The 26992-nt window shown below is 37.4% G+C and overlaps 3 protein-coding genes across 7 annotated transcripts in view; 1 reads left to right on the top strand and 2 right to left on the bottom strand.

Annotated features, from left to right (window-relative positions):
- The first annotated feature begins 7194 nt into the window (after positions 1-7194).
- Positions 7195-26992, top strand: part of LOC135429145 (supervillin-like) — a 111940-nt gene continuing 92142 nt past the window's right edge. For 2 of the 5 annotated variants that reach the window (XM_064683365.1, XM_064683367.1), the window contains exon 1: positions 7195-7341. In XM_064683365.1, coding sequence (XP_064539435.1) covers positions 7327-7341 — 15 coding nt within the window. In that variant the 5' untranslated portion in view covers positions 7195-7326. The remainder of the gene's footprint in view (positions 7342-26992) is intronic. The other 3 variants (XM_064683361.1, XM_064683362.1, XM_064683363.1) reach the window with 2 other exon arrangements.
- Positions 8664-9258, bottom strand: LOC135429125 (uncharacterized). Its single transcript, XM_064683331.1, has 2 exons — positions 8972-9258; positions 8664-8914 (listed from the first exon to the last, which is right to left on the bottom strand). Exons 1-2 carry the CDS (start codon positions 9254-9256, stop codon positions 8801-8803), a joined length of 399 nt encoding a protein of 132 aa, XP_064539401.1. The 5' UTR covers positions 9257-9258; the 3' UTR covers positions 8664-8800.
- Positions 9258-10149, bottom strand: LOC135429124 (uncharacterized). Its single transcript, XM_064683330.1, has 2 exons — positions 9568-10149; positions 9258-9515 (listed from the first exon to the last, which is right to left on the bottom strand). Exons 1-2 carry the CDS (start codon positions 10075-10077, stop codon positions 9387-9389), a joined length of 639 nt encoding a protein of 212 aa, XP_064539400.1. The 5' UTR covers positions 10078-10149; the 3' UTR covers positions 9258-9386.

A 26992-nucleotide genomic window follows, 5' to 3' on the forward strand; every position in this document is an offset into this window, starting at 1 on the left:
TGGGACTAAGTTGGGACACGTGAGTGTTTTACAAATGAACTGAGTGCCAGAAAACAAAAGGCCACCTCTACGCCAGAGATTTCATAAATATGTAGAAACTCTAAAGAAAATAAAAACTAAAAAAAACAACTCTTTAGAGGCGCAAAAGTATTTTTGAAAAAAAAAATATCAGGCGTACTTTTCCAATTACCTGTTGCTATCTTTTATATGCTTGGATTTTACGAGAAAACATGTAATAAACAAAAAACAAAACGGCACTCAATGACTTTCAGATGCTCTGCACTAGTTTTCTTAGGCCTGATTCCACTATGCTCAAAATATGTTACATTTACAACATTTCACATTCTGCGATTCCATTAGCAAGTGTCACAGTTGTCGCTAACATGTGTATGGCAAAAGTACCGCTTCTTTGAATAAACAGCCGATCGATTTGACTTGATTTATAACCTAATTCCACTATGCTCAAAATATGTTACATTTACAAACTTTACATTCACTTCACACAAATGTTGACAGTGGAATTAGGCTATTACTCGGGACGAATACCAATATTTTTTGCAAATGTTATTTTTTTTGGCAAATTTGAAAAATGTGGTTTCTTATGGGACAACGTACAGGTAACATATTTCACATTCGCAAAAATGTAAGAAATGTTGACAGTGGAATTAGGCTATTATTCGGGGCGAATACCAACATTTTTTGCAAATGTTAAATTTTTTCAAAATGTACAAAATGTGTATTCTTATGGGACAACGTGCAGGCAACATATTTTACATTCTCCAAAAATGTAAAATATGTTGAGAGTGGAATTAGGCTATTACTCGGGGCGAATACCAACATTTTTTGCAAATGTTAAATTTTTTGGCAAATGTGAAAAATGTTGTTGCTTATGGGACAACGTGCAGGCAACATATTTCACATTCGCCAAAATTGCAATTGTACTGCAGATTCAAAGGGCATCCATTATTCGGTCGAAAATCATGCTTTACAAAATAAAAAGTTAGATTCAATTGTGTACGGAATATGGCGCAAATCTCGCCAGCTGTAATCGGAGGCATGAAAGCATTTAAAACCTGATGCTCCTCTCAACATGGCTGTGCATTTCTTGACGTGCGCTGAGCTGTCGATGCGTGCCGGCGGCTTAGATTGCATCTGCTGGCCATCCGTAGAACCATTTGACGTCAACCGTGCGCTATATTTAGGTGCTGGGCATGGCTGCATATTGCATATTGGCAGATATGAAGAATCTGATTAAATCCATGCACGGCGGCTGCAGTTTTCACTTGTGATTTATGCGCCGACTGGGACAGGCCTCATTAATGAATTGTTGGGTGCGGGTGTGGGCCCGAGAATTTTGTAATGGCCAAAACTACGTTACGTGACCGCTGCCAGAAGCAGCAACACCCATAAATACAACAACTTGACCACAAAATAGTGAGCTCTATTTAGAAAGTTGCAAAGTTGCCCAAGAGAGAAAAACGAAAGTGCCAAGTGGCAGATTGCTCCTGGCTGCCTTTTCACTTCGACCCCCTCCGACTCTTGCATTGCATCATCTTTACATCTGCCTCATGCGGCGGAGCTCATATTTCGCCAGCACTGAAGCCTGGCTGCCTGCCCAGTCAACTGGCTGTAAATACCAAATATAATTGTTTAACTGTCCATAAAAAAATGAAGATATATAAAAGACCCTTCTGTGTGTCTGCGCCACGTCCATTGAACTCGGCGAACACGAGAGAGATCTTTGAGTTCGCAAAACAAACAAATTTCACACCAATATGTTTGCAGTTGGCATCTTGCTTGACTCTTGCTCGGCTCTCACTCAACTCTGAGTCTGTCCCATCCATCAAATGCGCAGCCAGGTCAAGCAGGTGTCGAACATCTTGATTTTAAGCGCGGGCGGCCTCCAAAAAGCCGACTTATCAGCTTCGCTTTAAGAGTTTGAAAAAGAAATATTCGAAATTTAATAGATTTATTTGCCTTTTTATTAGCCAATGCTGCCAGAATTCAGGTTATCTTAAATTAAATAATATTAGCTTAAATAACAGAAACAATGAAACTTAAAGAAATAATTCTTTAAGCTTATGTTTAATCCAAGTACTATAGGCAGAAAAATCGAAATGCATTTCAGTTGGAAGATGTTATAAAAAGCTTTGTTATAAAGCTTTATTGCAGATTTTTATACCCTGAACCCATTAAAAATGGATAAAAAGGGTATAAAGTATTTGTGCAAATGTATGTAACAGGCAGAAGGAAGCATCTCCGACTCTATAATGTATATATATATTCTTGATCAGCATCAATAGCCGAGTCGATCTAGCCATGTCCGTCCGTCCGTATGTATGAACGCAAGGATCTCAGAACCTATAAGAGATAATGACTTGAAATTTGGAATGTAGCTCTTCCTAGTGCCCGCGAAGTAAGAGTTTCTTTCCGATAATCGATAACTTGACCCGTTTCCAAGCGATCGATTAAAATCGATATCGAAAAACTGTTTTTTGAGCAAATCTCATAAATTATAAGAGCTGAAGACACCAAACTTGACAAGTAGCTTCTTGAATAGTATATATAGCTATAAATCAAGTAAATGAAACAATTTGTTTTGCCTACCAATTTAAGCCACAATTTAAATGCAATTGTCGTTCTGAGATAATACGAATTGTTGGTAGAAGAGTATTCAGTATTCGGGAATTTCCGACTAGAGCCTCTTACTAGTTATTTTAGATTTAGTGGACTCACTATATTTAGAGCTAATCGAATTAAGCTACGTCATTCGCTTTGATATGGAGAATAACTTTCATCTCAAATGGCAGCGTTCAGACTCTGATTAGGCCGACTCATTAGGCTTTATTGGCATCGTGTATCACATTTTGGTCATTACAAGCGGCTACCGTGTGTGTGCGCAGGAAAAACAATAGAAAAACCTCAATGGATAAACTTGATTTATGCTCGAAAGTAATTTGCGGCTGTCTTTCACTGCACTTTCGAATGCGAAGCGAGTAGGATGGAGGGGCAAATTGCATGTCAACGGAAATTGCTTAATCATTTCCACGCATATTTTTGCCTGTTATAATATCCCCTTGTGAAATGCATTTTCTTTGCTCCATGACTAATAAACTGTCTTCTCTGTTTTTTATCTATTTGCAGGTAAGTTTCACAACGGGGCCACAGAAAACGGATATGGTTGGGTAAGCTAATAAAAACAGTCGCCTATTTGCTTAGGACCTGGTTATATAAGGCAGCCAGTTCCTGTCGGGGGATTATCGTGGTTATGTCTACCTGTCTGTCCATTAGATGGGTCCCTTTTTGAGCATAAAAAGTCCATTCGCATGCAAAAACTCTGGAGATTCACTAAACAAATAAAAAGACAACCAACCCCCAACCTACCAGTCAGAAATCACAAAAATACCTCAAGCCAAAACAATAATCAGAATGATAATGACTGGTGTAAAACAGCCTTAGAAAAAGCGGAAGCATTTGCTAACCATCTGGAATTAAGATTCAAACCCTTTCTGCGCCAAAATATCACAAATCAAATAACCGTTACCAACAGACAACCCCAGATTCCGCCCTGTCACCCTCCTTGAAGTAAAAACCCTTATAAAAGGACTAGAAAATAATAAAGCCCCAGGACTTGATAGAATAGACAATAAAACTAGCTAAGCCCCATTCGCTGCCTCGCAAAATCGTAAATCATTCAGTTGCAACATAAGCAAATGCCTCATTTGCGCAGGCGGCACTGCGCTGATTGCGAATATGAAATACACGCGGCACTTGTGTATCCGTCAGATACTCACTGCGTATCTTTCACTGCGTATCTTTCACTGCGTATCTTTCACTGCGGCCTACCTGGCTAACTACCTGATCCGCTGTCGCGCCTAACGATATTTAAACTCCAGGCAGCGGGGCGACCGAACAGACATATGACCATGTCTGCTGCCTGATTATATGCCAAATACTCCCATGTTGTAATTATTGATGGCTGCGCAACAAGCATATCATTTTTGCATCCTGCGGATACACTTTGTGTGCATCTGATGGGTGCATAAGTACAAGCTGATTGCGCAGCTCAAGTCGCCTCATTAACAAAATGAGGATCGAATTGTCAGTTTCAGTTTCTAATATTATTGTTGGTTGTTAAGTTAAGTTTTAAGTTAAAATTTGAACATTTACAACTGTTAAAACCAAAATTATACAGGCCTACGCTCAGAGCTATTCCCAGAAATGCCTTCCTGCTCCAATTGCAATCTATATCTTTTCCCAACTTCTTAATTAATTCAACACCAAAAAATAACAAGGCTCGTTATGGCTTAAAGGTGCATTTATATTAAATGGGCATATGACGAGTAGTCCGTTTCGATATAAAGTTACCTTAGGAGTAAGAATATAATAATTTTGACCGATTCTTCCCATAGAGTTATATAATTTAGTAGTCTAGTTAAGATTTTGGGCATTATAAGAATTATTGAAGTACTTGAAATATCGAAATATCTCGAAAATATCTCATTCAACCTATATATCTCCTATGTCAGATATATTAAGTGGCTCAGAAATATATATATATATACATATGTACCTCAGGAGTCTCTACGAGCTGCTTAACTTGAGTATACCCTGCACCTTAGGTTAGTTTTTCTGCCTGTATCATGTACTCACACAAATTTGTGATTGCCTTTGTAGCCAACTTAATGGATACAGAGTATACGAATGCGAATCTCAGTTAATTCGAGGCCGCCCTTTTGGCCAAAGACCATGCATTGTACACGGCAGACAATTTATAACACGAAATTAAATGCATGAAAATTATGATGAATGCGAACTAAAATTTATGCTGATGACATACCCAACTCCTCGCCTTGCTCCTTGGTAGCGCCAATCAAGCCCCAGACTCGCCGATCCATCAGACAACGAAGATGCGGAGCTTCGGAGCGAGGGGCTGGTAGGTGGGCAACTCTTGTCTGTTGTGTCTGGGATTGTAGCTCGTTTAAATCTCAGGGGCGTCTCAGCGCTTTGGTATTCCATTGAGGCGGAGGCTGCGGCTGTGCAGCAACATGGCATCCACTTCACGTTTTGCTGTGATTGTGGAAACGACTCGCGACTCTCGACTCGCGATTCCTTTGGCCTGCCTCTAGCCGAAAGTTGTTGCGTATTAAAATGGAAATTGCAAGTTTTTCGCTTGATGCTCGGCTCAGTTCGGATTGTTGTTGTTGTTTGGTCGGTTGGTCGGTTGGGTTGGTTTGTCGGCACTTTTGTTTCACTTTCGTTTGTAAGCTGCTTGATTGCAGGTTTTTATAACCGCATTTATCACGCTGCCTGCCACACATTCGAGCCATAAGAGTTGTTGTCCCAGCAAGTTTCATTTTCACTTAATTGCTGGGAGTAGGGAGTATGGGAGTATCAGGCAGTACAATGCCCCAGCTGGCCAAAAAGGGTGTCCACTTCAGTTGTCACTTTCTGGCAGTCAGCTGTTTGCCACGCCCATTTTAAGTGGTTTTTTTCTTCTTCTCTGTTGTGTGTTGTTTATTGACTCCTTTGCTTTGTGCGTTCGTCATATTTGCGATTTTGTGTCAGGTTATGAAATGTTTTACAAGTTATCGTACAAAAAATTTCCTGTTTCTCTTAAATTTATTGTTGTTTGCTCACTTTGTGGTAGTCGGTCTCTTGGCCAGTATAATTATAATGCTTACGCTTTTATTTTTCGTGCCTACAGGCCAAAAGGAACCTGTTGCAACGCGTTCCACTGTGCAAAGATTTTGCGCACAAGATATGGGAAAAGTTGGAAAGTATAAAGTTCGGGTTTCATTTTATTCAATTAAATACAATACAAGAAATGTTTGTTCTCTTGCAACTAGCTTAGCTTGGAGTTAAATAAAATCTTTTACTTTGCCCTCCCAATAGTTGAACCATTTAATGCCCATTAAGCCAATCCCCCGCATAATACAAATTACCTATCAAAAGAACTAAATTCCTGCCTTGGGTCGCCCCCCGAAAATAATTCAAATTCCACGGCTGTCGTAGGAAATGTTTGTTTTCCACACATTTGAAGCGCAACGCAACTAAATCGAATGCGCGGCTTCTCAGCTCGAACATAACTCATGCACGCATTTCCATGGTATTCGGTTGGACAACAACAAACACTCGCCATTTCGAACGTCATGATGATGTTATGTGTGGTATTCGTTTCAAGCAGACACAAAACGCGTTCCAACAGCAGTGCCATTTTGAGTTTAACAGTTCCATTTTGAGTATTAACATTCGTATCAGTTATGTTACGGGGTCTGTAGCTGAACTTTTGGATCTCTAACGTTTAGTTCGCGCTCAACTCCTGCAGAGGAAACACCGGAGATGTGTTGAAATAAATTTAAACCGAATTTTAACAAAAAATAAGAAGAAAATCAAACTTAACTCGTCTAAAAACAAAAATTCAACGAACTGTAAATACTAAAAAAAAAATTGATTAATAAAACATATAATTTTCTAAATGTTTACAAATCACAATGGATTAATAAATTGCTCAAGTTCCAATGCATTGAGCTCGCGGTCGTGTTTGAAATTTGTTTGATCGATTCGATGGAACAACTTGTAAAGGCATTTCGAGCGGACAAATTGCCATAGTGAACCGTGTGTACATAACCCTGTGACGCAGGCAAATAATATAATATTCGTGGTGTCAAAAAGTGGACAGTTATACAAGAAACAGCTGCTGTTGACCAACCAACCCCATCAAGAAAATGGCTATAAATATATAAAGAACTAAATACGAGCATTGCACCTAGTTTATCGACCCTTTTAATTTTTTCATTTAACGATTTTGAGCTGTTGACTATTTACCTTTATATAGCCAGACTATATAAAACTGTACAATAAGACACAGGAACTCCGACTCCCTAACCAAAAACCCATTTTAATTTACTCCGCGCTGGAAATCGCTTCGTTTTCTACCGAAGTTGAACATTTGCCAAGCCACCAAAAACGTTTTTGTATTGTGTTCAATTTATTTTCATTAAGTGAGAAAGTTAACAAATTTCCATTTAATTGAAACAATTGCTCTAAACTCGAAAGCAAATAGACTGGCAGCAGCAGCAGCAGCGTCATAAAAAACGCGAGCTGCATTCCAAGTAGAGCAAAGCAATAACAAGAACCAACCGCGCGCAGTGTGTACAGATAGAGATACAGATACAGATACCAAGTTGCAGATACCAACAGATACCTGTCTCTGGCCCAACCCTCTCTAAGACGCTGCTGCATAATTATATTCATCTGCGCTTTGTGTCAGTGTGTGTGCGTGTGTAAAACGCTCGGAGCAACAACACCAGCAACGGCATCAGAATGTATCTCATACAGGTGAGACCAAAGCTACAACAACTATAACAAAGATACTTGATATACAACAGAGCACATAGATCACATAGATCACCAAAACGCTTTTACTTATCACAACAACAACAACAACAACTGTACTTTAATAAATGATCTTCTTGTAAGAGGCTTGAAATACACTACTAATTAGGGGCATAGCTGGCCGGACATCTGCATCGTATCGATGATGTTATTGGAAATAAATAAATAATATATTCTAACCAAGGATTTGAGCATTTAATTTAAACAATTAGCTAGACACTCGGTTTGTCCGCCATTAATAAATAAATAAAATATATATAAATATATATAAATAAATAAGTAAATAAATAAATAATAAATAAATAAATAAATAAATAATAAATAAATAAATAATAATTGCGGCACATTCAGATGAATACGTTTTTAAAATATGTAAATATATATATAACATATATGTATATTGTATATATATTTATATGTGCATGTGCATTTATATTGCAGGGTATCTAAGTTTCGTGTTTACTTGTTAATTGTTCGCTGACTGTGATTTTCTGTGTGTGTTTTTTCACTTTGCTCTGCGTGCTGCAATTCAAAACTGAAAACATAAGTAATTTGTTTAACTTGTAGCTAATTTATCTTTCCACTTGGCCGGCGGCGACATTGTGTAGGGTGTGTGTATGTGTGTAGGGTGTGTGTGTGTGTGTAGGGTGTGTATGTGTGCGTGGTGTTGTTTGTTTTGATTTATAACAGTTAACTAGATTAGCCGGCTCATTAGTAATGCTGGTGAACTTTGAACTTGAAACCTTGTTAAAAAATACTTATATTCAGATTTGTAGACAATCGAGTTAAGGAGAAGGCAAACTTTGAAGCTGCTTCCCAAATGATTCCCTTTGTTAGCTACTCTGACCTTGAAGATGCTTCCCAAATGATTCCTTTTGTAAGCTATTGTGAGAACTCTAAGCAGTCTGAGACATAAGCAGCAAAATTGTGTGGCTTTTGATTTGAACTCGGAACAAATTTGTTAATGTGATTTTTGAACATGTCCAACCAGGAATCTATAAATTCGCATGGCCGTGCCAAAGATACCGAAAAGGTCGTCCAAGTAATCCATGGGATGTCCGAGCTGGTCAACGCGGGCCTCAATCCCGATGCCATCAGGATAAGCATCGAACTCCTGGGGGCTGGCATCGAACCTCAGGCTCTGGTCAAAGAAATCAAAATGCTCAAGACCGAGGCCAAGAAACAACAACAACAACAACAGCAGCAAAAGCAGCAACAATAATAAGTTTTAGCCCGGCTTGGTTTTGAATAAGAGATAAGCTTCATTTAAAGTCAATTGCATTTATTAAAATATGAAATGGGAGGAATTTTTATTATCAAAATGGGCCGCAATAATACGAACTTCAGGGTTTTAAGATTTGCCACCAACTTTTGTTGAATTTGCTTTTAATTTGAACTGATTTTACTCGTCCTTATTGCTGACTGGAAAAATGCGCAAATTGTTGTGATTCCTGACCATGCTGATGATGCCCGTCATGATAATCAATAGCTGCAGCAGTTTGGCTTGGTAAAAAGTCTACGCAAGTGATAAGGAATTGGGATTTATCTTAATTATATGTTACTCTTTACTCACCTGTCTGATGTAGACGGGCAGCGGCACGTGCGCCCTGTGCGAGTGATAATCGAAGCCTCGGTATAGCCAATATCCCGGCCAGGCACCCATGCTGGCCAGCAGGAATGGCGAGGCCGCGTCCAGGACCTGCTCAAATTCCGGCGTATGCACCACCTGTTGTATATCCTCGCCCAGGTTGGGAAATCGTCGCACATCCTCGCGCTCCTCGTCCTTGGACCCAATCGTGCCTTGGACGCGCGCCACTGTCCAATTTTTGACGCTCTCGAAGAAGTTCGTAATGCCCATGATTTTGTATATATTTTCTGTTGAATTTCGCTTCAAATTTTGATGCTGACTCGAGTTATTCTGAAATGTTTCGTAATTTTTTATCTACTATTATCCCCATTGCCGGCACGGCCTGCTGCTTCAGATGTTTTCATTTCCGTTTCGATCTGTAGGACACTTCATGTACTTCGAGTGGCTCCGATGATGCGCGAGCCGAGGTGGCCATCAGCAGGCCGAGACTCAGAATGGCCACCTGCATCAGCTTGGCATGCTGAAAGGTCTGTGCCAGAAATGTTTAATTAAATTCAATTACATTTTTCATCAAGACCTACCCTTTGTATGTACATGCCGATCCTTTCGGTGCGGCGCTTGGTTTGCCACTGATAGCCGCGCCACACCCAATAGCTGGGCCAGGTGACAAAGCTGAGGCCCAGGTAGGGCCACATGCTCTCCAGTTTCTGGGCGAAACCAGGCGGTGCATTGCGATCGATAAAATCGACAAACTGCATATTATAGCTGATGCTCGGATCGATATTATTCATATAATTATTGTGTGGTCCTGCTTCCACTGGGAGATCTGCCGTTGACAACGGATACGGACTTGGTTTGTTTTGCCTTTGGTTATCATAATGTGACTCTCGTTCGCTGTCTGGCTGCTTATGCGATGATGACTTTGGTTTTTCCTCTTGATCCTGCTGCTGTTGGTGTTGCTGCTGCATTAGATCCACCACATCCTTGGTCTTTAGCTCCTCGCTCACCTCCTCGTTCTCGTCCACCATTGGCCTGTCTACCGAATACTTTCGAGTGAACAACTGACCAAGCTTTTCGCGCAGCTTCTCCATTATAGCAAGCTGACAATTCCTCAATTTATACTATTTTCTCCTTAAAGTGACCGAAAAATAAAAACAATTTTTTATAAATGATTCAAAATTCAAATAAATTGAGTTTTTTTTCGGGTTTCTCCAGCTTATCTGAAGGTGTAAGCCACAGTTCTATTGGGATTCCATTTCTTGAGTGAGAACAAAAGAACTTTCCAAAAGAAGTTTAGAGACTCGTGAACGTGTCCATAAATTATAGGGTATTATCTGCCCCGCTTAAAAGCATTTTAAAGCCCCCCTCCCTCTCTTTCTCTCCCCCTCTCCTTACCTGTGTATCTTAGTCCGATGCGGGCTTTTGGAACGCCCTCAGAATTTGGCTTCCAGATAGTTTGGGCTAAGCTACTGTAGCTACATAACAACAACAGGCTCTATTAGTGTAGCTTAATGCATTGTTACCAAAAGTCTAGATAGTGGCCAGCATGCAACTTGTGCCACAAAGTGGGTCACTTTTGCGGCTCTGTACAATTATAAAGCGCATACCACAAGCACAGCCACAGTCTGGCTCATTGTTTGCCTGAGTTGGACTTGCCTCGGCATCAGATTGTTGCTTGACTTGGCTAACTTGACTTGGCCAGCAGCAGCAGGTGTCTTTGTTCGGTAAGGTTTCGGTGTCGAAAATGTGGCTTACCTTCAGCATTCATCTGTGGAGCCGCAACGGTAAGATCAGGCAGGAAGCTGCCGCTAGTTCTGCTGCCTTTGTCTAAACTAGTTTTTGTTTCTTTTCGTAAGATTCTTAATGATCAATGCATTTAATCCAAACCCACAAACAAAATACCATTCGAAAAGAATGCCAAAAAAAAACATTTTAACGGCACATTTTCACAATGCACACATAATTGGGTGAAAATGTCTTCAGCTGGAAAATGTGCATAGAACCTGTGGACTTTTAATTAGAGAGTATACCAAAACGGAGAACAATTCTTACCTTGTATTAGGCAATGTTGCCATTAAGTTGGACAAGAAGTTGAGCTGTGCAAATATCATTGGAGCGTCTCTTTGTAAATTTAGCTAAGAATATTATAGGATCAATGTTAATTGGGATAATAATTTTATTACTCGAACACTTTTGATCAATTGCCGCATTCAAACATATCTCAATTTTTAACTTAGATTTCCGACTTAATAGAAAGGCTTTAAGTTAGATAAAAAGTTTTTCGTTTTCCAATCTCTTATACATATGTATATACAATATATTATATTTATTTTATGGAAAGGTCGCCAAATCCAGCATTATAGATAGATTATATATTTTCTATATATATATTTTTATTACTTTGCCACTTTGATATCCGACTTAATGGAAAGGTTTAAGTTAGATAAAAAGTATATCTGCAAATATCATTTTCGATTCTTTATAAATATAGCTAAGCATATAAGATATATGATATTTGCTATAATAATTTTAATTACTTTATATCTCAATTTTTCACTCGGATTTTGTACTTAATAGAAAGGATTTTCTTTCGATTTATATTTTGCACACGCTCCCGCTCCCCTTATTCCTGCTTCGATGCCTACACCTAAAGATCATAAGATCAATGCTATTTGCTAAGTACAATATTTTTACTACTTTACCACTTTTGATCAATCCAACGATATCTCGAATTCTCACTCGGATTTTGGGCTTAATAGAAAGGTTTTTTTTTCTCCCTTATTCCTGATTCGATGCCTACACATAAAGATCATAAGATCAATGCTATTTGCTATAATATTTGTATATAACAATCCAACCATATATCGAACTCTTACTTAGATTTTGTACTTAATAGAAAGGTTTTTCTTTCGATTTATATTTTGCACACGCTCTCGCTTATTCCTGCTTCGATGCCTACACATAAAATTCGATTAATGCTGTGTGTAGGCCCTTTTACTGTTAGAGGCCAAATCCAATTAACCCAGTTTCAGTTTGTGAGTTGGCAAAAATCAATGCTCAACAAGCATTTGAAAAGTCTTTGGGTTCGCTGTCCAAAAATAATTTCAACATAAATCAAATCAATTTGAAAGCAATTTCTTCGCCAACGCTTGACAACAATTTGTGGGCCAGCCGCAATTGGATGTGGGCTGGCGAAAATCTATTGAAAATTTCAATATTATGACAGTTCGGTTAACTGAAAACTGATTGGGCAGCTATTAGTTAAGAGTTTGATTTGCTGTAGTTGTTGGAGTAATTCACAAGAGTCGACACTTCATGTGTCAAGTGCTTCGTCGGAATACCAAAAGCGGCAACAGGTGTTGAGGCACCTTATTCAATTACTTTTATGGCTAAATTGTCAGCAGGCATGAATCATCATTCGTTTACGGCAAATTGTGCTTAAAAGAAATTATATAATGTCTGTATTTGCAATTGTTTGGATTTGATTTGAAGATTCTCATATGAAAATCCTGGTTCGAATCGGTTTGCTTGGAAACCGATTTTCAGCCTTTTATTGTGCCTATCCCTATTATTATTTGAATCGTTGCGAGCGCATCTTTCCAACCGCCTTGACTTTAGCTACCGGCCATTGCTTAATCCTCAACAAAAAAACCTGCTCATTTTTATTTACTGTCTGGCTACATTTGAAACCTCGCCACATTCTTATTCTATGCTATTTCATTCGAGTTCATTCGAGTTGCTGGAATGCTAATCTCAGCTAACCCATCTCACCCGCATACCAAACTCGAGCATGTTGCTCAATTTTCAGACAATAACATTGCTCAGATTTCGACGATGCGAGGGCAAAAATAAAAAAAATATAAATAAAAAGAAGATGCCAGGCCAAACTATAAACAACAACAACAATCGAAGCTATGACACTTTGACAAATGATCTGTGGTCACAAACGATAAGGTGCAGCGGGTTTTGGGGCCTAATAAATGCCATACATCAAATGGAATCAGTTGACAGTCTGCCGCATAAAAACAGGCGACAGAGTCTGAAAAGTTGAGTTTTCTTCTTATGAAAATCAAAATCAATCCTAAACAATTTCCGATTTTAGAAGTCAAGTTTTGCAATTGTCATTGAGCCTAGATCTTATCTGTTTTATTGTCTGGGTCAACAACATCCCATATGAAACGGAAAAGTTGGGTATTCTTCGTATTAAAATAAAATAAATTCTGAGCTATTTAAGATTTAAAACTTCTCATATAAAACTGAAAGTTGGTTTTTCTTCTCATTAAAATAAAATAAATTCTAAACAATATCTGATTTCAAACTTCGCAAGATTTGCAATTGTCATTGAGCCTGTTTTATTGTCTGGGTCAACAACTTCCCATACGAAAGGCGACGCGCGGCATCTAGCATGATATTGATATTGATGTTGATATTGATATTGATATTGATATTGATTTGCTCCAGATTCACACTCGAGCGAACCGATGTTCAATCATTTGCATTTCACTGAGCCCAAGCGTAAGTCTGTGGTTTGGTTTTTGGGTTGGGTTCTGATTGGATCGGATCGGATCGGATTTGTTTGGCTTGCACAATCAAAAGCAATAGCTAACAACGAGTCATACAAAGCTGACCCGATCCCGATCCAAAGTAATTGGCTCAGGTATCCATCCAGCTTAAGCTAGGGTGAGGAATTTCTTTTGGCCTGGGCAAGGCATTGAATTCCTGGGTGTGGCATCAATAAAACTGAAAAAAAATGTATCATTTTAATTACCCTGAAGTCCTTTATGTTCTGAATCATGGCTGCGGCACACGCAACACATAAATTCGAATCCCCCAAAGAATCGAAAATGTCTTTGAACTCCGGAGCCAACAAAGGCCGTGCATAAAACACAGCTCAAGCAATTGACTACCTGTCTGCAAAGAGGATTGTATAATTCCTTCTATTTGTTACCTGTTGAAGAACGTTGGGACTTGGCCGCTAGTCGTGTGTTCCTATCTGTTTTTTGGAAAATTTTCCATAAAACTATACAATCCCATTAGTTGGCTAAAGGTGCACCTTATATGATTTATCTGTGACAGTCACATTTCATGCATTATCAATAATGTTGAGACCGAGTCCGAGTCCGCTGTGATTTGAATATATTTTTGGGGATTCAAGTTCATTGTCGTTGGGGCGTGTCCAACAGTTTTTCACCTTAATCTGCGCCTGTGCTTTCCGACTTCGACAATCAAATTTAAATATAGTCAAATGCCGCATTCATTAATTTAATTTACCATAGTTCTCTGTGGAGAGTACATTTAAAAGCGTTTCGTTAGCGGAACTCTCAATAAAACACACGTAGCGAATGTAATTCGATAACAACAAACAATCGGAAACTTGTTTCTTGATCAACTTGGCTGACTAAGGCCAGGCTGAGGTCTCGGCCCGACAGACTTAGACATGAAATCAGGCAAAACAAGGCAAGGCAAGGCAAGGCCTGATGTTATTGCAAGTCCATATATTTATGCAACTAATTGAAACTGTCAATAGTTAAAATTTACTTTTCAATTTTATGAGATTATTTGCAGCAAATTTGATGATTTGGTAAATCTCAGATTAAATATGTAAAAAGCTGTTACTTGGTAAAGGGTAAGGGTTAAGGGATTAAATATATAAAAAGCTTTTACTTGGATGATTAACTGGGCATAGGGTATTTAATATTCGTTAATTTGGTGCTTGCCTCTAGTTTTTCATTCATTTTTATTCACTTACCTAATCGACCATAATCGTTTCGGCTGAACCTAACATGTCCATCCAGCTCTTTCAATCATTTGTATTTCTTTTCGATTGCTGCATTATTAAGCAAAATTATTATTGGGCCCCAACATACATAATTGCCGCACGTGTTCCGCCAACTATCTGATGTGGGTTCTCCATGTACAAAGTGTGCAACATGACATGACATTGATGAAATGGGCTTTTTATTGGCATACAAGAAACAAATGTTTTTTGTTTTGAGACAAGGTATAAAGTATTGTGTAATTGTTGCTTTTAGGGCGTGAATACAGCTCCAACATCTCTTTAGTCGAATACCACATACTTGCCTATTTTATTTTATTTTATTTAAAAGTAAAACTTGGCCAAATCAAAGCTTGTTAAACACAGTAAGCAGAGGTTTTTTGCAGTTTTGTAAGACTCTATAACATCTGCACGTAAGCGCGAACCAAATTTTTTTGTTCATAATGAAATTTATTACGTGATGCTGGCGCACAACTCAAGCAAAAGTCTCATAAAAAGCAAAAGGAAAACAAGTAATGTACATAATGAGAAAATCAAATATTTCTCGGGGAATTTCTGTGTCTGTGTGGCTTCAGCAAAACAGTGAAAAAACACTATAAGAAACCAAAATCAGGTCTTGGCATGGACTCGGGCTTAAATCTTAAGCTGGGGCTTGTGTTTTTTAATGCTCCATTTATGTATTTATTAACGTTTATTTATTTCTCTAATTTTACCTGCTTATTGTCTGCCCTGATTTGTGGTCTTCATAGCCAGTGTTCACTGTTGTGGTCTGCGTGTACGATGAATTGTTTGTACAGCGCGTTTTTAATTCCGATTTTTTTCCATCCATTGTGTTTCCACGTATGTTGTTGTTGTTTTTCTGCATTTTCCACGCCACACACTGCGCTGGTAAACTATAAAATGGCAAATAAAATTACGATTTCTATAGAAAAGAAATTGTTGATATGCCAGGGCCAAAGACAGAGTCAGAGTCAGATGCAACCGACACGCAATTGCATAAAGCAAATAATATCTGAATTTGATTTGAAATTGCATTTTTTCTTCTTCAAAGTGCGTAAATGTAATTTTTAATCCAATTAGAGCGAGAAACTGATGGCATCGAGGAGAATTTGCTAGGTTTTTAATTAGTTAAGCTTTCAGCTAATCGCGCTTACATTGAAGCCTCTTAAGGGCAAGTTCGTCAGCTAAATTTAATTCCCGTTTCTGTTTTTATCGAAACAAAATCGATGACAATTTAAGTTTCAGCCCAGCCCCAAGTCAAGTGGTTTAGTAGGCTTATTGCGGGGATCGATAATGCGTGAGTGCTGAAATATATACTATAAAGAAGAATGTCAAGAGGCCACAATAATTGCAACTAATGCGGCGCGAGGGTCGAACCTTGGGCCACAAAATCACAAAAGCAGCCGCATCACACACACAATTTACAGTTCTAAAAGCACAGTCGAAAAATGTAGAACACCTGTCAGACATGGCGCACATTAAACTGTGCTCCGCGGGGAAATGGGGAAATGGGCACGTGTTCAATTTATGTTCACAGTTTGTTAGCCATCAGCCTAGCGAACTGTAAAGATTGAAAGTTCGCTTTGACCATCTATATAATTTCCACCGGCATTTCCATACATCGTTCAGCAATTTTACAGACAATATATGCTCTGTGGCTATTCAATTATGCGGCGTAATTATAACCGGGGCCTGCAAATGCCGGAAATGCAAAGCGTTTGCATCCGGCAACCATGATTAGCCCCAAAGGATGTCGGCCCATCTCCCAATGCTCAGACATTGCATTAATTTAATGGTTTAGTGCAGTTTTAGCCTATTTTGTGGCTCTCTTGTATATCGTATAGTAAATTATGTAATTTATCTATTCACATGATTGTGTGAATGATTTTATGAATCATTCGATAAACATTTGATCGCCAGGTATATACTAAAACTGATGTGTATTCAAGTGTACCGATTTTAACTGCAGTATATACACATACATATCTTTTATATACTATACACAATTTTTGCGCACATTATTGAAAATTTGCTCATCTTAAGTTCTGCCCGTCTGCCAAGACATTTGCGGAACGTTTTCGGTGAGTGAAGCATATTCAAAATCAAAAGCAAACGAATGTCAAATGCAAGAAAAAATATTTAGCAAAAAGCAAATTAGTGAAAATAAAAGAAAAATATCGAGTTCAACTAAACACACGCCTTTGACAGCATAGAAAAATACTAGGATTTAAACAATGATTGACATTCTTCGGCTTTTCTACTTTACCCTAAAACTTTAGTACACGGTTTAAAATTAAGAACAAGTATTACTTAAACTATGTTTTAATACCGAACCTTATATAAAATTTAAATTAAAGCAAATCTCATTCCTAGGGCTGAAATTATTTATTTAATCATCTCTGGCGCACATCTCAAAGAATAATATATAGTACATGCTATATTGAACTTACGTAGTATGGCTGGGATTTTTTATTTTGTGTTAAATAAACAAGTGCATGTGAATTTTTCGGGGCCATGGCAAATGCTATAAAAGTACGGAAATTGCGAGACTCTAAACGACGACGCACGTTTCTCACAATTTTGCACAATTTGCGTGAGTATTTTTTGGCTCTGGCTTAATCTTTGTTTGTGTACAATGTTTTTAAGCAATTTTATAAACATAGTACACAACTAAGTAATTCCGGTAAATGGGCATTTATTAGTAGAGCTGGGTCAAGGTCTTTGCCAATCAGAGTCAGAGTCTTGATTGGTAAATCTGAGACGCAGAAAACATTGCAATTGCCTCAAAAGGAGGTATGTATATACATATATAGAAACTATAGAGGATTTGCTTATATGTTCGCATAAGTCTTGGTGGTAATATGATTTGGTTCTTTGGAAATGATTTACCTTAATGGAAAATGATCCAAAAAGAGTGTAAATACTATATGCGTAGAGTGCCATTTTTTATACCCTGAACCAATCGAAAATTTGTAAAATTGGGTTGGAAATTTCGACCTATGTCTATATACGAATCTTAGGGGTAAGATTTTGACATGAATTTCGACTAAAACTTGGGTATTCAGATTTGAATGCCAGATTTATCAAGAGGGAAAACTATGAAGAAAAAGCCAAACCTCATGAAAATCGGTGGAGTTTTGACCGAGTAATGGGGATGGGAAATATCGACCTATGTCTATATCGAATCTTAGTGGTTAGATTTTGACATGAATTTCGACTAAAATTTTGGTATTCTGATTTGAATACCAGATTAATCTAGAAGGAAAACTATGAAGAAAAAGCCAAACCTCATGAAAATCGGTTGAGTTTTGACCGAGTTATGGGGATGGGAAATATTGACCTATGTCTATATACGAATCTGGGGGTAAGATTTGGACATGAATTTCGACTAAAATTTTGGTATTCAGATTTGAATGCCAGATTAATCTAGAGGGAAAACTATGAAGAAAAAGCCAAACCTCATGAAATTCGGTTGAGTTTTGACCGAGTTACGAGGCTGGGAAATTTCAACGTATGTCTATATACGAATCTAAGGGTAAGATTTGGACATGAATTTCGACTAAAATTTTGGTATTCAGATTTGAATGTCAGATTAATCTAGAGGGAAAACTATGAAGAAAAAGCCAAACCTCATGAAAACCGGTTGAGTTTTGACCGAGTTATGAGGCTGGGAAATTTCGACCTATGTCTATATCGAATCTTAGGGTAAGATTTGGACATGAATTTCGACAAAAATTTTGGTATTCAGATTTGAATGCCAGATTAATCTAGAGGGAAAACTATGAAGAAAAAGCCAAACCTCATGAAAATCGGTTGAGTTTTGACCGAGTTATGGGGATGGGAAATATCGACCTATGTCTATATACGAATCTTGGGGTAAGATTTGGACATGAATTTCGACTAAAATTTTGGTATTCAGATTTGAATGCCAGATTAATCTAGAGGGAAAACTATGAAGAAAAAGCCAAACCTCATGAAAATCGGTTGAGTTTTGACCGAGTTATGGGGATGGGAAATATCGACCTATGTCTATATCGAATCTTAGTAGTTCGATTTTGACATGAATTTCGACTAAAATTTTGGTATTCAGATTTGAATACCATATTAATCTAGAAGGAAAACTATGAAGAAAAAGCCAAACCTCATGAAAATCGGTTGAGTTTTGACCGAGTTATGGGGATGGGAAATATCGACCTATGTCTATATACGAATCTTAGGGGTAAGATTTTGACATGAATTTCGACTAAAATTTTGGTATTCAGATTTGAATGCCAGATTAATCTAGAGGGAAAACTATGAAGAAAAAGCCAAACCTCATGAAATTCGGTTGAGTTTTGACCGAGTTATGAGGCTGGAAAATTTCAACGTATGTCTATATACGAATCTAAGGGGAAGATTTGGACATGAATTTCGAATAAAATTTTGGTATTCAGATTTGAATGCCAGATTAATCTAGAGGGAAAACTATGAAGAAAAAGCCAAACCTCATGAAAATCGGTTGAGTTTTGACCGAGTTATGGGGATGGGAAATATCGACCTATGTCTATATACGAATCTTGGGGTAAGATTTGGACATGAATTTCAACTAAAATTTTGGTATTCAGATTTGAATGCCAGATTAATCTAGAGGGAAAACTATGAAGAAAAAGCCAAACCTCATGAAAATCGGTTGAGTTTTGACCGAGTTATAGGGATGGGAAATATCGACCTATGTCTATATACGAATCTTGGGGTAAGATTTGGACATGAATTTCGACTAAAATTTTGGTATTCAGATTTGAATGCCAGATTAATCTAGAGGGAAAACTATGAAGAAAAAGCCAAACCTCATGAAAATCGGTTAAGTTTTGACCGAGTTATGGGGATGGGAAATATCGACCTATGTCTATATCGAATCTTAGTGGTTCGATTTTGACATGAATTTCCACTAAAATTTTGGTATTCAGATTTGAATACCATATTAATCTAGAAGGAAAACTATGAAGAAAAAGCCAAACCTCATGAAAATCGGTTGAGTTTTGACCGAGTTATAGGGATGGGAAATATCGACCTATGTCTATATACGAATCTAGGGGTAAGATTTGGACATGAATTTCGACTACAATTTTGGTATTCAGATTTGAATGCCAGATTAATCTAGAGGGAAAACTATGAAGAAAAAGCCAAACCTCATGAAAATCGGTTGAGTTTTGACCGAGTTATGGGGATGGGAAATATCGACCTATGTCTATATACGAATCTTGGGGTAAGATTTGGACATGAATTTCGACTAAAATTTTGGTATTCAGATTTGAATGTCAGATTAATCTAGAGCGAAAACTATGCACAAAAAGCCAAACCTCATGAAAATCGGTTGAGTTTTGACCGAGTTATGGGGATGGGAAATATCGACCTATGTCTATATCGAATCTTAGTGGTTAGATTTTGACATGAATTTCGACTAACATTTGGGTATTCAGATTTGAATGCCAGATTAATCAAGCGGGAAAACTATGAAGAAAAAGCCAAACCTCATGAAAATCGGTTGAGTTTTGACCGAGTTATGGGGATGGGAAATATCGACCTATGTCCATATCGAATCTTAGTGGTTAGATTTTGACATGAATTTCGACTAAAATTTTGGTATTCTGATTTGAATACCAGATTAATCTAGAAGGAAAACTATGAAGAAAAAGCCAAACCTCATGAAAATCGGTTGAGTTTTGACCGAGTTATGGGGATGGGAAATATCGACCTATGTCTATATACGAATCTTAGGGGTAAGATTTGGACATGAATTGCGACTAAAATTTTGGTATTCAGATTTGAATGCCAGATTAATCTAGAAGGAAAACTATGAAGAAAAAGCCAAACCTCATGAAAATCGGTTGAGTTTTGACCGAGTTATGGGGATGGGAAATATCGACCTATGTCTATATACGAATCTTAGGGGTAAGATTTGGACATGAATTGCGACTAAAATTTTGGTATTCAGATTTGAATGCCAGATTAATCTAGAGGGAAAACTATGAAGAAAAAGCCAAACCTCATGAAAATCGGTTGAGTTTTGACCGAGTTATGGGGATGGGAAATATCGACCTATGTCTATATACGAATCTTAGGGGTAAGATTTTGACATGAATTTCGACTAAAATTTTGGTATTCAGATTTGAATGCCAGATTAATCTAGACGGAAAACTATGAACAAAAAGCCAAACCTCATGAAAATCGGTTGAGTTTTGACCGAGTTTTGGGGATGGGATATTTCGAACAATTTCTCTATACAAATCTTAGGGGTAAGATTTTGACATGAATTTCGACTAAAAGTTAGGTATTCAGATTTGAACGCCAGATTAATTTGGAGGTAAAACTATGCACAAAAAGCCAAATATCATGAAAAGTGGATGATAGGATATTTGAGGGTACCAACAAATTTCTGCCAAGTGCTCTCCTCCTCGATTCTCAAGCATTCAAGTAGGCTTTGCACTTTTTCATGCTTAGCTAGAAGTGTAGTGCTTTTTATGTTTGTTTTTTTTTTGTATGTTTGTATGTGCGTATGTATGTATGTAGCTTCGTAAAAATCTAGAAATTTTTAACTTAATTGCAAAATAAACCAAAAGAAGAGTGTGAATACATTTAGTGTATGCGTGGAGTGCCATTTTTATTTATAGCACAACGTGTTAGGGTGTTAATTATACCTTAAATAAAGTCACACGGTGCTCATTTATCATATCAACTTGGTGCTCCGCCTGTCGCTCCGTTTAATTGGGAAATGTTCCCACATTTGTAGACAGTCGCATATCACATATCATAAGCTTTTTTTTTGTTCCCAAAAGTCTTCAACACATTTGCGTTATTATGCAAATTTTAGTTATTTTTCATATAAATAAATGCTACAAATTAGTCGGGCCCTTCATTCAATTTGTGTATCATATTTAAATAAAGCGACTGTACGACTTTAAAGGGGCAACAACAAAACCAAGACACATTTTGGGGGGGCAATTAAAAATCGATTTACATGTCGAGATCTGCGTGTGTGTGTGCGTGTGTGTGTGTAGTATTACGAGCATGTTGATTATTTCCCTCTAGCGCCCGAAACGGGTGAAAATTAATGACGTCCAGTGAAAGTTGAATAGTTCGCACAATATAATATAAATATAATAAAGCAATAGGCCAACTCTGGCCCTGCCACATCTCTGCGGACTCCTCTTTAGATGCGTGTCAAATATTGTTTTATTAAACATGTTTGGTTGCCTTTTTTCGGACACTTTTTGAAGTTCATTGACCCCGAGCATTTGAAAATGAAAGCGACGCGTTTCTGATTTCAAATTTAATTGTTTTGTGTGCCATTATACAAATATGCAAATTAGTTTAGTTTGCTCGGGCAGAATTGATAAATATGAACAAAATATCGAAAATAAATAAAGACTTTACGAAACCAGAAAAATAAGATTATATAGAAACGAGCACAAAATAAATACGCCCAAAAAAGTTGATTAGTCTACAGTTTTCACGCTTTTCCTCGCTGCCTTTCATAATATTATGCAGCAGAAAATTGCATATGTAAAATATGTTAGAATTACAAAAGCGTTTACTATACGACTTCCTGGTGCCGTTAAAACACCCGTCGTTGCCCGGTCCCGCAGCGCAACAACAACAACAACAATATCACGCACTGATCATTAGCTTCGCTGGATAAACAAATATGTTGCCACAAGTTGCATTTTGGTCTATTCTTGCTTGCCCCAGCACAAAATGCAACACGTGCTGTGCATAAATAAAATATTTTCAGTTTTCCAGCTTTTCCCATTTTGACTCCTTTTTTCCAGTTGACCAACTTTCTGAACTGCCCCCCGCCGTTTAGAGCCTGTCATTGACCCTACAACGGCTGAGGTCTAGGGGAAATTAGTATGGATTATGCATGAAGGGGAACTGTGTGTTGTTGTTGTTGTTGTTGCCACAATGCAACTTGAAGCATCCCTAATTCGTTATAAGCAGTTGGCGTGACGAGCTCGACGCCTTCTCCAACAACAAGTGGAAACATTTTTGAGACGATGCCACTTGTTTCGTTAGGTTTATTATAATCTCTATATATAAAACTGTTTGTCCTGACTGCCTGACTGACTGACTGACTGACTGACTGAAAGACTTATTGATTGATTGACTGACTGACTGATTGGTGATCAATGCACAGTCCAAACCGTAAGAGCTAGGAAGCTGAAATTTTCACAGTAGTTACCTTATGTGATGTAGGTGCACGGTAAGACGGCGTTTCGGGAAATTCCACCCGCAAGTATGGAAAAATCGCGAAAAACGTTTGTATGTAACTTTTTTGTTTACCATCCGATCAGCCTCAAACTTATTTTCAAAGATCTTTGTTCAAATTCATTTGAGGGGTGTTTCACACTTTTAGGAAAATCCATTCCTCCTTGGTGGAAATGGAGGTCAAAGATTTGGTGGATGACGTTTTGTGCCCAAATTTTTTTTGCAAAGATCTATAAGAAAAATTATTTGAGACGTGTTTCACATTTTTTGCAAAATCTAAACTTCTTCGGTGGAAAATGCATTTCAAATTTTATTTTTTTAATTTTAAGTTTTGTCCGATTTGCATAAAAGTTTGATGATTCCCGCCCGATCAGTTTCAAAATCATTTGCAAACCTTTTTGAAACCATTGATTTTATATCATACGTGCCACGGGCAATGCCGGGCTATATTATATTTAGTTTAAACAACTGTCAAGTTATATACATTATAGATATATATTCCTGATCACAGCGACAACCAAATTCCAGTTTAGCTGACATTTGTGCGCTGTCGCACACAAATTTATCAGCAAGCATAAACCAAATTGAAATCTTACACAAATTCTCGATTATGCGAAATAAGGCAAAAGTCATTAAACTTTTTATTTGAAATTATTATTCAGATGCAGTTCATTAACTTTCTATTCGAACAGCTGCAAATCGTTTGCCATTTTAATTAAGATTCGCATTTATATTTATTTATTGAACAAAAAAATGACTCAGTTTTCAAGCAATTAAATTGGAAATCTTAATTTGGGGATCGCAGCAACTTGGCCAAAAATGCCCACTGACCCATATTCTAGCTTTACTTAGCTTTACTAACTTACGAACGGATCTATATATAGAAGGTAAGTTTTTATATTTAGATCGGGCCGTAATTTGCTCTCACTTTTCGACAGCGCAAATATCTTCCGCATTCGTTCCATTTTTCAAAGTCTGTACAAATATTTGTACTTCGTTGACAGCGAAAACTTACAAAATGTCTAACGTGAATCATTTATTTAAAAAAAAAAACAACTCTCGACGAAATTGGAACAAGCTTCGAAAGATTTCAAGTTTTCCACCTTATCCAATCTATTTAAACAGACACACTTCCATAGTCATAACTTTGGGCCACATTTTCATTTGATTTCACATGGCATGGCATGTAAAATTCTTGGCATTAATGATTTTCCTTAATTTCAGGTGACACACATTTTCCGATCTACATTGACTTTCCCATATATATGAGTGGGTGGTGGGTGGGTGGTTTGGTGGGCAGAGAACTTTTCCACACGAACATTTTGTGCTCTCAATTTGTGCGTTAATTAAAAAGCCTCTGGGGCCACGTAACACTTTCGGAGCAGTTCGTTGACTTGCCCAAATTGATCTTAAAACGAAATCGAAAATCATTAAGATTTAGTTACTATTTACTTAATTGAAATGATGCTGCTCCCCGGAGATCTCTCTCGTAACTCTCTCGCGCTCTCACACACTCTGCTCTCTTTGTAGTTGGGAAGAGCTTCAGTCGGAAAGCTTTCTGATCGTCGAGATTGTGAACAGTTTTTCCTGTCCTATCAGTCGAGTTGGACGCGTTTGTTCGGCCCAGAACGCTTATGGATTCCATTTCTATATAGTTTAGAATCGCGCGTAAATTTTCTGATCTCACGCAACTCTCTCGCGCTCTCTTAACCAACACACACTCTCTGCTCTCTTTGCAGTTGGGAAGAGCTTCAGTCGGAAAGCTTTCGGCCGCATTTGTGAACAGTTTTTCCTGTCCTATCAGTCGAGTGGACGCGTGTGTTCGGCCCAGAACGCTTTCGGATTCCATTTCCAATATAATTTAGAATCGCGCGTAAATTTTGCTGCTTGCCACTTGAAACATATATTTATTTATACATTTTGCGCAAATGTTGCCGTTTTTGTTGTGTTGTGTGTTGAGCTTCAATTCAGATTTGGCATTTCGATTGGGAATCTAATTCGCTTTTTTTCGGGCTGAAGCAAAAATTGTACAAAAGAAATTGTACAATTTTGCGGCTTAAGTTTTGCGTGCTTATTTTTAGTTACCCTACTCACACTCGATGTGTGTGAATGGTGTGTGTAGTGTGTGTTGTGTGTGTGGTGTGTGCGTGTTTCTATTGTGTGTTTGCTTAGCTTGCGCCATAGACACGCGTTGCACACAGTGCGTATGAGTGATTTGTGCCTTGGCAATCTGCCCGACATTACGCAGCTGCTTTGCGACGCCATAAATTTTTCAATTTTTCTCTTCTACTACATTTTACATAAATATACAAAAAATATAATATTTGTCTTTCAACTGAGTCACGTAGTTGTTACGACTTTTATGTGGTTTTTAGAATCAAGTTTCGTCCATAAATCATTTCGAATGTAACCAAAACAACACGTGTTGAAATAGTTTATGGTTTAACGCGACTTTTCCGCAGATCCCACTTAAAGTGGATCATAAAATTGTCAAACATTCTGGATTTCGCTCAGTGCATCTCAATGAGGACTTTAATTTCAGCCTAAAGCCTTTTACTTTATCGAAATTGTATCGTATTCCACCCTTATTCCACATCATGTTTACATTTGGCACTTGTTTATTTGCTTTTAATGAGCCCTTCGACGATGTGTCTTATGAATAAGACAACTGTTGCCCCTTTTGCATCGTCTGCTTTATATATATGTTTAAAGATCGTCAGCAGCGGAAATGATGTCTCATATATACATATGAATCCCACGCCCAATTTTAGAGCTTTTTTCTACTATAAACAAAAATCCCAAATTAAACAAATAATTAACACAACACCAAAAAGAAATTGAATTTCACACGCAATTTCGTTTATTTTTGTATATGATTCGCATATGAGAATCATATGAAAGAATAATTGAGACTGAGTAGTTTTTTTTTCTTCTCAACTTGAGATTAGATTGAATTTATGCCTATCAAGTTCAGCAGCTCTCATTGTTTAATGTTTTAAGAACTTGTTATACAACAATTTTCCTTATCTTGATTGATAAAACATTTTGCTATCTTTACAACGCTTCGCTTTTAGGTTCTGCTAAAGCAATTAGTATTATGCTAAGTATCTGAATTGTATGATAATTAGCTACTTCCGCTCGACACAGACTTTTCTTCTTCTTCTTCTTTCGAAGACTTCTCTTCTGGCGTGGGAGCTGTATGCTAATTTTCTTCTAGATCGATAAAGAAAAAGTTGCAAGAAAAAGTGCGCCAAGTGCACGGCAAATCTCAGTCTCAGCTCGGAAAAAGTAATCTGTATTGTTGTCATGTCAACTCACGTCCATTAAAAATAAAACAAGAAACAGCAAATCTTTCTGTTTGAATACGCTTGTAAATTTAATTAACACATATTTTCTCTGAGTGCATAGCATATTTATATTAAAAGGTATTTAGAAATAAACAAATATTTCAAGATAGACAGAGAGTCGAAAAGCTTTTAAATAAAAGCAAATGCTGTATAGTTTTTCTGCCAGTGTATGACATAATTTAAATATACAGGCATTTAAATCTTTCGGTTTGTATATGCTTGTAAATTAAATAAGGTTTTTCTTTTAGTGTATACCATTTGTTTACTTGAAATTATTTAAAAAACAATAAATAATATTTCTGGGTTGGGTTTTAGAAATCCTATTAAAAACGCCGCACACCCGAAAAGCTTTTAAATAAAAGCAAATGCTGTGAAGTTTTTCTGCCAGTGTATGACACAAATATAGATGAAAAGGCATATAAATCTTTCTGTTTAAATACTCATTTAAATTAAATAAGGGTTTTCTCTAAGTGCATAGCATTTGTATAATTTGAAGATATTTAAAAAACAACAAATATGTCAAGATTTGCAACCCTTTTAAATGCCCCAGACTCGAACAGCTTTTAAAAACAAATGTTGTACAGTTTTTCTGCCAGTGTATGACATTAATATATATGTTAAGGCATTTAAAACCCAAGC

The sequence above is a fragment of the Drosophila montana genome, unplaced genomic scaffold (assembly GCF_035044405.1).
Source record: "Drosophila montana isolate Dmon_TW-CO22-7 unplaced genomic scaffold, ASM3504440v1 contig_2592_1, whole genome shotgun sequence".
Lineage (NCBI taxonomy): Eukaryota > Metazoa > Arthropoda > Insecta > Diptera > Drosophilidae > Drosophila > Drosophila montana.